This window comes from Helicoverpa armigera, chromosome 3 (genome assembly GCF_030705265.1).
Source record: "Helicoverpa armigera isolate CAAS_96S chromosome 3, ASM3070526v1, whole genome shotgun sequence".
Taxonomy (NCBI): domain Eukaryota; kingdom Metazoa; phylum Arthropoda; class Insecta; order Lepidoptera; family Noctuidae; genus Helicoverpa; species Helicoverpa armigera.
This window is the reverse complement of record NC_087122.1, coordinates 12,383,237-12,394,345: the sequence shown is the minus strand read 5'-3', so window position 1 is coordinate 12,394,345 and position 11,109 is coordinate 12,383,237. Positions and strand designations below refer to the sequence as shown.

General features: G+C 35.8%; 1 protein-coding gene and 1 non-coding gene across 2 annotated transcripts; one reads left to right on the top strand and one right to left on the bottom strand.

The window, feature by feature from the left end:
- Window positions 1-7,056: 7,056 nt before the first annotated feature.
- LOC110372923 (uncharacterized) lies at window positions 7,057-8,122 on the top strand. The gene is made up of 2 exons (XM_021329950.3): window positions 7,057-7,197; window positions 7,361-8,122. The coding sequence occupies exon 2, from the start codon at window positions 7,366-7,368 to the stop codon at window positions 7,966-7,968; it is 603 nt and encodes a 200-aa protein (XP_021185625.3). The 5' UTR covers window positions 7,057-7,197; window positions 7,361-7,365; the 3' UTR covers window positions 7,969-8,122.
- Window positions 8,123-9,358: 1,236 nt separating this feature from the next.
- On the bottom strand, window positions 9,359-10,803 carry LOC110372915 (uncharacterized). Its single transcript, XR_010278187.1, has 2 exons — window positions 10,444-10,803; window positions 9,359-9,908 (listed from the first exon to the last, which is right to left on the bottom strand). It is a non-coding gene; the product is annotated as an uncharacterized LOC110372915 (transcript).
- Window positions 10,804-11,109: the final 306 nt, after the last annotated feature.

Here is an 11,109-nt window from a genome sequence, read left to right as displayed (position 1 = left end):
GGCGAAAACCGGCGAAAACAAACAAGCTTAAACACAATATGAAGACAGAAGATACCCGATATATTACTTTCCTCTATGACAGAAGAGAAGAAAATATTGTCCACAGATTAATAATGGTATTGGCGCTGTCAGTATTTTTTTTCGTAGGGTAAGCATAGATTATATTCACAGCACGAATTTAGAGATTTCTGTTTATTTTATACTTAAAAGCTGCCTCAAATTCCTTACAATAACAAATTATAACTAAAACATCATATTTAGCTAAAATTCTGTGTCAAAACTGATAAAATTAAAACTGATTAATCTCGGTTGACATTTTGTCGAGTGGGAAGTCACTAGCACAGCATTGGTCGATGTCGAGCTCACTTCACTTCGCAAGTGATTAGGTGATGTTTACAGAATGCAAAATCAAGGTCGTTCTGAATCGAATGCGAAGTGAGAGTGAATAGCGAAGTGAAATGCGAGTTGTTGTTCGAATTTTATAGAATCGACGTGCAGGCAGGCCTTGGCCCTGTTGCGCCCCGCTGGGGTTGCTGACAGTATTCTACTTGTGTAGCCCTTTCATTTGATACCCATATTGAGGGGGCTGTGCCATTTTGTGCCGGCGACCATATTGGATTTAATTAGAGGTGTATACAAAATTTCAGACCAATCGGTTGACAGGAAGAGGGTGAAATTTGAATTACTAAATTTGATCCAAGAATAAATAATAAAACAAACGGGGTGAGCTAAATAAAACCGTTTAAATATCTCGTAATGTTGAAACTGATTGTAATTTTTAGGAAAGCTCTTTCATTATATCTAGCCGAATATAAGAAATGGCAATAAAAGTTGATAATGATCTGTAAAATCTGATTTTTTATGCAATAAATTGTGAAAAAGTGCCCATCCCTCCCCTACCTCCCCTAAAGTATGAAATGACATTTCGAATCGAAGTGAAATGCGAGTTGTTGATCGAGTTTTATAGAATCGCAGTACTGACCTTTGTAATCTGCGTGTTAACATTTACTTATCTTCATACTAATTTATGAGCCCAAACCACCAACCCAAATTGGCCGACTAAAAGTAAGTATTTACATACCAATGCTATTATATTAAGGTGCAATTTTTTTATTATTTGCAATTATTTAGTAGCAGTTTAAAATGAGTTACAACATTCAGTTTGAGTCTAAACTCGTAAATAAGAAACAAAAAACTCAGTCCAAGAATTATTTTCTTTCAACGACACCGTTTTCCTTATCCATGATGTCTTTGTCAAATGTCTATTTTTGTCCACCATTCACAAACCCCACTTAGCGTTGAACAATCTACAGGAGTTCCATTACGAACTTGAAAGACAACAAAAATGGCCGCCGACCGAACTTGTTCAAATGATGAAACTTGTCGAGTTTGTTACTGTCCTGCAAAGCGGTTATGGCTGTTCCGAGTTCCCAGTTCCAACATCAATCAGGAAAGGATGCTTTTAAGCAATTCCCGTTTAGGCGGAACTCACACTAGCACACTTTTCCTTCAGTGCATACACTTGAGTATAAAAAAGTACAAATCTGACGTAATGTTAGATGCGTTGTTTTTCAAAATGTCTAATTAAGTTACAGATTCTTGATTTTGGGACTTAAAAGGTATTTATTACCAACAAATGGAGACAAATTCTGGTAGTTAGAAATAATGTCAAAGTCTTGAAACTATCGCTTTACGCTTATATTGAGGAGGTTAGATAGGCATTCGCTTCATGTGAAATCCTGGTACTCGGCTACTTTTTTTTAGTTACATATTAAGCCCACCCTAATATAGGAAAAGGCTACTCAGATGAAACTGAGATGAAAACGGTCAATGTTGCCTAGCATCGCAGAGTGGCAGTGTGAGCTCCGCCTCAGTTATTCCTAGATTTATATCTGGAATTGTGGCAATTTATTTGGTGATAGAACTGACTTTGGTTTGGGAAAGATTTCGGTTCGCGCTCCGGTCCCGAATTGCAATGCGGTTTACAAATGCACTAGATTTATTTGTTGCCTTTACTTCTATAGTTACCGGGTTTTCAGTGAAATGCTTGTGTGCTTTAAATAAGTTCAAGTTAAATTCGATTTATTTACGTATTAAAAAAGCGTCCTCATTGTGCACGCATTTTTGCGAACACTTGAAGGTGTTTAGCCGGTATCAGACCGACTGAAAACTTTGATTGACTCAAGATTTTTTTTTAGAACTGTCGGCCGATTAAAAAAAAGTCGGCAGTGTGTGCAGGTACTCTTAAGAGCGTGTACGTCAACCGCGCGCCATTTGGCCTAAAATGGTACTTTTCAAACCACTGTTTCTCAGTAACTACTTATCCTATAACTATGTTATTTTTTAATAACGCAAGGTAATTTCACTGTCTATATAGTTAATTGAACATAAATTTCAATTTGTGTAGTTTAAATACTTAAAACCCCTATAACGTAACAGATGTTTTATAAAATTCCCGTTCAGCGTCTATTTCGAAGCTTAAATTCATGTGAAAACAGTGGCAAATCTAATCATATTAATTTTTTTACTCATAGACGAAATCCCCATGCCTATAGTTAGTTGAAAACATTTTTTGATTTAGGTCTCTATCTTTCAGAAAAAAATATTTTAACAATGTGAAAAATTGTGAATTTCAAATGCTTTTTTTACCTATCTATCTTACTTAATTTAATATAACAATTATTTACTATAGTAATATAACTCTTTCTTTAAAACATAAACTTTATATTATAATTTAATCTCTCGTTTTTATTTTTTTATAAATTATTTAAAAACTACTATAAAACGCTGAACGCGAGTCAACTCAAACCAGACCGCCGCAAGGCTTCACAGAGAGAGGACGTGTCGCTCCGTCACATCCCGTAGGGTGAATAACCTCTGCCGTGGATACCGAGAATAGAGTACATTTCAAGCGCGACCAACAAATCTTGATACATTACTATTTTATTTAAAGCTCAATTTTGAAGCATATTTTTTTTTATCGATTGAGTTGAAATTTTGTTTGAATGTTCAGTTTTAATGACAATGTATGATTCTATATCCAATATGGCGGTATACCCGAGATGGAGAAAAAAATGTTTTTAATGCATTCCTACGATATGGGTATCAAATGAAAGGGCTTGCTATGAATAACTCGAAAAAAATTGTGTCGCGAGTCTAAATCCAATATGGCGGACTCCTTAGGCTAGAAATCACTTATTGCAGATGTCTGTTACCAATCGAGCTATAATTTTTTTTTTTTTTCATTTTGGATGTACCCAAATTTTGACTTTTGATCTCGAATAACTTTTGAAGCATATAGGATAGATAACTTAAAACTTTATTTGCAATGGTAAAGCCAAGCTCTTCACCAATATTTGGCTTTCCGGCAATTGTTGTTATTTGACCACAATTTTTCGGTCTGGATGGACTGGACCATTCATATAAACAATCAATTTTTCGAATCGGTCCAGGCGTCTTTGAGAAATCGAGAACAATCAAATTGAGAACAATCACAAAACAATCTAATTGAAACCTCCTCCTTTCTTTTTTTGAAATCGGTTAAAATACAGAAACTCTTAACATTGTCATTAATCATCAGTCGACTATTTAGTACTGTTGAAAATTGTATGTAATATACAGAAAGTGCTCAAAACCAAGGTTTTCATAGGTGCCCGATTTTTTTGCAAAAGAGTGTAAGTATTAACGACTTATTATTATTTTCATGCTTTTATATTTTAGACATCCATAGACTTACACTATTTTCCCGCTATTAACTATTTACTAAATAATATATTTTTTGTTCTACCAATTTCACTCGAAAGGATCAAAATGGTTTGTGTGACTATACGTGAAGTATGATAGGCACGCACACAGCCGCGACGCTAGTCTGCGCGGTTTTTTGCGTTGAATTACCTAAAGTTGACATCGCGCGCCGAGCGTACACGCTCTTAATGGTTTTACAATTGTTGTAAAGTTTTACTATCATTACTACTTACATAGCATTCAAACCGTAGTTTCCAATACTACCTACAGTAGATTTTGTACAGTACTAGGTTTTGCATGTCCAGGTGAAACTCAGCAGGTTTGTCAGACAAAACCTGTTTCGCAAATCAAGCGGAAAGATATCGCGAGCCTGTGGTGTATCGTGCAGCAGTCCAATGCACTACTGAAATACACCTTAATTGCTAGAAGTTTTGATTATGAGAACCTTAGAAAACATTGCGACTGTAAGGCATAATGAGTTGACTTATTTATATGGTCATGGCTTAGTAGGCCAGTCGATCATAAGGTTAAGCAACGCTTAACGAGATGAGTCCGTGAATGGGCGACTATTTTATCATGATGAATTCCTCCGTGTTTCGAAACGTTACGTTTTGATTATCGTGTAGTACCGTTTCGTTCTAAATTATTTGATGAAAAAACTGAGTAATTTATGCCTTGACTTATCGCCTATCATAATATTAAATTATAGAATTTCTCATACGTAAAACTTAGCCACATTCATTAGTGGTTGCTACAAATCATATTTTAACAATTAATCAATTATACAATTTCACTACATTTACTATAGAGTTGGAATTTGGCAGTATTACCTAGTAAAATAATGAAAACGTTTGTCAATATGTCTGTGTGAGCTATTAGCCCATCGGTGCATTCGCTTGCGTGCGATTTAATCCACGCTACGACTTGCCGCAACGAGCCAAAGATTATTTATATGCAGATGGGATACTTCCTTGGTTTATTGTGTGAACGCTTGTATTTTAGGTCAAACTTGAAGCTTAGCTGTAATAAAGTATTTGAGACATGAAATATATCTTGGGCACCAATGACTGATTAAAGGTGAAGAAAAACATCTTGAGGAAACCTGGACTACAAAGTATGAAATCACCAACCCGCATTGAGCAATCCTTATCTGTATAAAAAACACCAATCAGAAAAATTCAGTCCGTTTCCCGTAACATGTACTATACCTCCAAAATGTCATATAAATACCTACCAACCACAATTCATTCGGATAGCCAATAAAAACGAACGGAGCGTAAAACGAAACGTCCTCACGAAACCTGCAAGCCACGAGCAATCGCCTCCGCTTATTAGCCACGCCTGTTGACCACGTAAGACAATAACGATTATTTTGCCACATATTGAAAGGGAAGGAACGTGGGTGGTGTCATTTTGGTAGTTTCTGTCGAGGCTCTATGTGAAAGAAGAAAATTGTGATAAAGAATAATTTAACGATAATTTCACAATGATCCAGAAAGTAGTTGTAAATAAAGAAAATATTAAATGTACATTTTAGATTTCATTTTAGATGCAAGGTATCGCAGTAAATCCTCATTATCTGCCTAGCCTTTTCCCAACTTTGTGTCTTTGGTCGGCTTCCAGAATGACTAGATGCAGCTAAAACAGAGCAGAAAATATTACCTACCATCTGAAAAGTTACTGTAGTAAATATTCTTTACCTAATCTCCCATCTATATTAATTAAACCGTTACATAATCTATGACCGTACGAGCGAAGCGTGTAGAGGCTTGCGCCAGCTTGCACTGGCTATATTACGCTGCTATTCTACCTATTTAGTATTCATACTTTTTACTATAGTCAGCTAACAGTTATGTGGGACTTTCAAACTAATTAAGAATTTCTAGCTGTTATAATGGCCTGGTTTTGAACGTAATTTGATGGGATCTACTTGATAAATAATGTGAGATTATTATTTTCTATGCGGTTTTTAGTTTTCGTCTGCTTAATTAATTTTGAACGGGAATATTGACAACTATGTACATTTGGAACAAAAGTGTCTACCATTAAACTCATATCTTACTAGCTTCCTGTGGGAACTGCATCCTATAAAAGCTATAGGATATTACTATCAAGATTCATGAAAACCGTTCAGCTGTTTGAGCGTGAAGAAGTATGAAACAATTTTAAGAAGTAAAAAAAAACACACATTCGTCTTTGTAATGTTAGTGTGAAATGGACAAAATGGAGGCCATGACTAACTAAATAATTATAACAAGGAAATTAATAATCAACTGAGGAAGCTCAATATATTTACTAAATTACTCTAATTATCTGAAACCGATATCAGTCAACGTGATAACTCGATATTTATTTATTACTCTTTAATTTTTAATCAGGTGTCATAAATTAATGATAGCAATAACTCTATTTAATCTAGTTTAATTTACTTTGATAATAATTTAAAAGGTCATATTTTAAAAGGGACAAAAGAAGTATAAGTTACTTTTTTTCATAAAACCTTTGATTATATCTACTGTATTGGGATGTCGCCATATGCTAAAGCGACATGCAACATTTGAATATTTAACCAATCTCTTAAAAGCGAAGACACTGAAAAACAAACAAAAACTATTTTGAAAAAGTTAAAAAACGATGACCAAAAACCCAGAAAAAGGTAACATTGATTTTTGCATTCCTATGTAAACCTATGCAATAAATTATCCTAGTGTTAATCTGTGCTAAAAACTTGTATTATGAAAGTCAAATTATAATAAAAATATATAAAATTAATAATTACAACAAATAATAAAACTGCAATAAAAATCCTGATACGGTAATTTTCCTTAAAGAAAAGGTATGCTGTATACAGGCTGTTGCTAAACGCACGCCGTAAATATTTTATTTGAAGGCATAAAATTATCTTAAAGGAGAATCAGTGTGATCAATAAAGGGCAGGAGGATCAGGCAGCCCGTTTGATGAGGATGCGGGGAGTAAAACCATGGAATGCGGGTGAAACCACTGGCGGAGGCTAGTGTTATAAGGATCTGAAAAATCATAGGTAATGTAAAATTATGCAAAACAAAATGAGAAAAACTTGAAAATTTATATTTTTTTTCGAATGTTCTTTATAGATAAGTTGTGTTCTTGTGATAATGAGTTGGTTAGCCAACTCATTCTCCGAAAATATTAATTATTTTGATATGCCCAAAATAGCAACAGCCATTGCTACACAATGATTATCTTTTACTAATCCTTCAATACTTTGCGAATCGCACGTAAAATGATCAATCATACATTGTAATCCATCCATAAGTTTTATCATTATTGTATCTTAATATCCGGATTAACAGCAATAAAATATTATCTTCTATTTATCGACCGGGCCGCGGTAAAGATACAGTTTTGTATAAAAACCACAAGTTATTTCTAATTAAGCATAGTTTGTATAAGACCTAACAAACAAAAAGCAGGTAAGAAGTGAATCTTATATAATAACTATATTGTTCTGTCAAATGTGATAAGTGACATATCTTGCGAAGTCTATTACATTCTTCTCAAACAAATAATTGGGATCACTTTACCTTAAAACTATTTTGTCCGAGAGAGTTTCTAACAAACCATTTTCCTTCACAGCAAATATGAATACCTTGTTCGTCATCGCCTCTTTCGTCGCCCTGGCCGTGGCCAGCCCCGCCCACCGTGGCCTAGTCGCCCCCGGAGGTGCTGGTCCCATCCCAGCCCCCGAATTCGAGCCCATCGCAGTCGGCCCGGCTATACTGGAATTCGAACCCATCGCCGTCGGCCCTGCCCTACTCCCCACTCACCCCATCTCCGTTGGACCCGCACTAGTTGACACCGAGCCCGTCGCCGTTGGACCCGCTATCGTCGAACCTGTACCCGTCATGCCCGTCCAGGTTGTTGATGAAGCCGAGAATGTTGCCGCCAGCAACCCTCTCGTCCAGATCATCCTGAACATCAACGGAGTCAGCCACGTGATCGACACTCCCATCAGCATTCCTTCCCCTGTGATCGTGCCTGAGCCCGTCGCCGTTGTTGAAGCCGCTCCTGAGCCCGTCCAGGTTGTGGAGGCTGCTCCTGAGCCCGTCCAGGTCATCGAGAGTGCCCCCGCTGTCATCGGCACCCCTGAGCTCCCCACTCCCGTGGTCCCCGTTGAGCCTGTTGCCATCGGTGTGCCCCAGCTGCCCAGCCCCGTCGCCGTGCTGCCTGACGCACTCAACTAAGTTGAACAACAATTGAGAAGGAACTGCGCACTTGAGTGAACACCTACACAACCACTTGCCAAGATGTCGTGCTAGTCGACGGCCTATATGTTCCGTTGTTGGAATTCAGGCTGGTTGGCAGTTTTATGACTTATTAAACATGTCAGTTTCGGAATATTATTTTTTATTTGTATATTAAAACCTTAATTTTAAACTGTATCTTTTATTTGAAGATATAAAGTAATAGTTTATACGAATTCAAAATATTTATGGTACTCACCGGCCAAAATGCAGGACCGCTCACTCTTACAGACCACAAAATATAAATACCAAATAGACATCATTTAATTTAAACATACCTCCAATTAAAAAGTAATATATTCCATCTTAAAAGCACAGTTGCGAAATATTCTGCCAGTATCAGACTGACAACATTTATGATTGGATTCACAATGACTTTCTAAATAAACAGTAATTTAACGATCTACTGAACTATCGGTCGACAGCTTAGGCCACAACCCTCAACAATTAAACCATTTTAGTTGGTCCTTTACCTGATTGGGAACTGCTGCCCGTACCAAAATAAAAAAGTCTATGACACTAAGGAACATTGTAGCTATCTATCAGTGAAAGAATTTTGGAAATCCGACCAGCGGTTCAAATATTACCCCCTGCATAAAAACTTACAAATCGGCCTGTGGTCAGTCATAAGTATTTGTAAGAAGAAAGAGATGGTAGAGGGTATACTTATGAGAAAACCCATTTCCCGAGTTTAACTAACTAACTACATATGTTGAGGTCGATGGAAAGACCTCAAAAAATACATAAGCTATGGACATCATGGTAAACATTTGAATACGCACATAATATAGTTTTAAACATTAGTTAGATTATTATTAAAATTTGAAATAGGTTTCCGAGTGATCACTATTGTATCCAAAATAAAAGGCGGTCAAGGATGGAACAGGCTTTCCGAGCATTAGGTATCCTATTAGATTTAGATTACTTCTTAAATTGAATCTCAAGATTTTTATTACTAAGACACACAATTTACAAAAATAGTATAGTTATGTCACATGTCATGTCTTAATGTTAACGTTATGACTTAGCATCTAAAACTGTATTATTTTGTAACTTAGTAATGCAGACACTGTATAATCCAGAGTTGCTTGTTTTTTATGTACAATAAGTTAAACATTTAAAGAAAGCAAAATACTTAAGTATTAGCCAGAAACATGAATGATGATGAGAGATCATCCCCAATGATGACGAAATTGTATCTTAAAGGAATCCCATAATCTTCAATAGTACCATTAGCTGTGATCTAAGATTTATAACTATTGATACCTACTAGATTATTGACTATTATAAATTGATATGGCTATTAAAAGAGCAAACAATAAAGGACCACTAATTATTAAAAAAAAACTTTATTAAAAAATATCACAATAATTTTCTTATCACAAATCTTAACACTAACGCCTCCTTCATCTTAATTTAATTCATCTGGCATCACTTGAGCAGGAATAGGCAAAACAGGTGTACCTATTTGAATAGGTTCAGGTACCAGAACAGGTGCAATATCTACAGGTTCCGGAGCGACATCAACAACCTGCACAGGTGTAGGTAGCACACCAATTGGAGGTTTGGGGACCACAATACCAGGCACTGATACCTGTCCATTAATGTTCAAAATGATTTGAACAATAGGATTAGCGGGTGCTGGATTTGGCAGGTCTTCTACAGGGAACACAGGTGTTGGCACAGGTACGATAGGTTCCGGGACTACGGGGGCAGGTCCAATATCTACTGGTTCGAAGTCTAAGATGGCTGGTCCGACTGCGATGGGCTCTGGAAGGACTGGCGCGGGACCGCCAGGCCCGACTTCCACTAGGCCACGGGTGGGGCTGGCTGCAGCCAAAGCAACAACGGATGCGATGATGAGCATGTATTTCATTTTGCTGTAACAAGAGAAAAAATATTGTAATTTATTTATTTTATACGTCAATAAACTTTTATGGATGATAGAGAGAAATATCCGCAAGTTCATAATACATTTTTAATATACTTACCTCCCCACTCAGAGACATTTAATGATTACTTAAGTCACTCCTTAGTGACGGGATGTTAAACAAATCCTTCACTAAGGAATGGCTTAAGTACCTAACCATTAAAGGCTCGAGCAGACCGGATGCGTATGCGTAACTACGACGTAACCACGTCGTAGGTAGTCGAGCCTAATGTCTCTGAGTGGGAAGAATATACAACCACTTTAACATTTTTTTATATCAAACTATGACAGACTTTTCAATGACACAGAGTAGGTACTCTTAACGAATATACGAGTATTTTTGTTTAATTATCCGTCGATAAAAATTGATATTATTTTTACTTTCCCTATTCTAACGTCACTTTCAAATTAAACCAAGTAATTGACTATAAAATTGATTAATTCAAAATAATACAATATTGTATTTATTGAAATTCAGAGCTCACCTCAGAATTTAATTTACTGGATGTCTCTCAAAACGATTGCTGGCGTATAAAGCTGTCAAACTGTGATTTCGAAATATAATTTCGCGTATTTATATTAAAACAATATCAGGACAGACCCAAATATGAGTAATAGATAAGATTGCTTGTTGCACTAATCTCAGCTTTATTACTTAAGCGATAAGATATAAATTACTTTGGCTAAACTGAAGAACAACGCCTTGTATAGAAAAAATGTTCTAGAACCAGATTAGTGAATGAATCTTTAAATCTGGATTATATGGATCTATGTTTATCTTTGTTCGTAAATCTGTTTTGAAATTAATTGGTATGTATTGTGTCATATTTGGTTCTGTAGAAGTTCTTATTGCTTGATTCGTTGCTTGAATGAAATCATGGGCATTGTATGAAAATAGGAACAGGACCTGAGAAGATAGGGTTCATAGCTTTAAAAAAATAAGAAGACTAGTATTTTTTAATTTGTACATTCCTGACGAAAATTTAAAAGATTCATTTTTTATTAAACGATATTTACAGTTATGATATGTAAAACCCTAAATTAAACGAAACTACAAAAAAAACTATTATAAAAAAATACAAATAATAAAAAAGAGAAATTACATCTTAATTCACATTGTTATATTTCCCATTACATTTTATGCAATCATC

Bases quoted from the DNA above. Each gene is read 5' to 3' on its own strand.
- LOC110372923 (XM_021329950.3), top strand. From the start codon at position 7,366: ATGAATACCTTGTTCGTCATCGCCTCTTTCGTCGCCCTGGCCGTGGCC.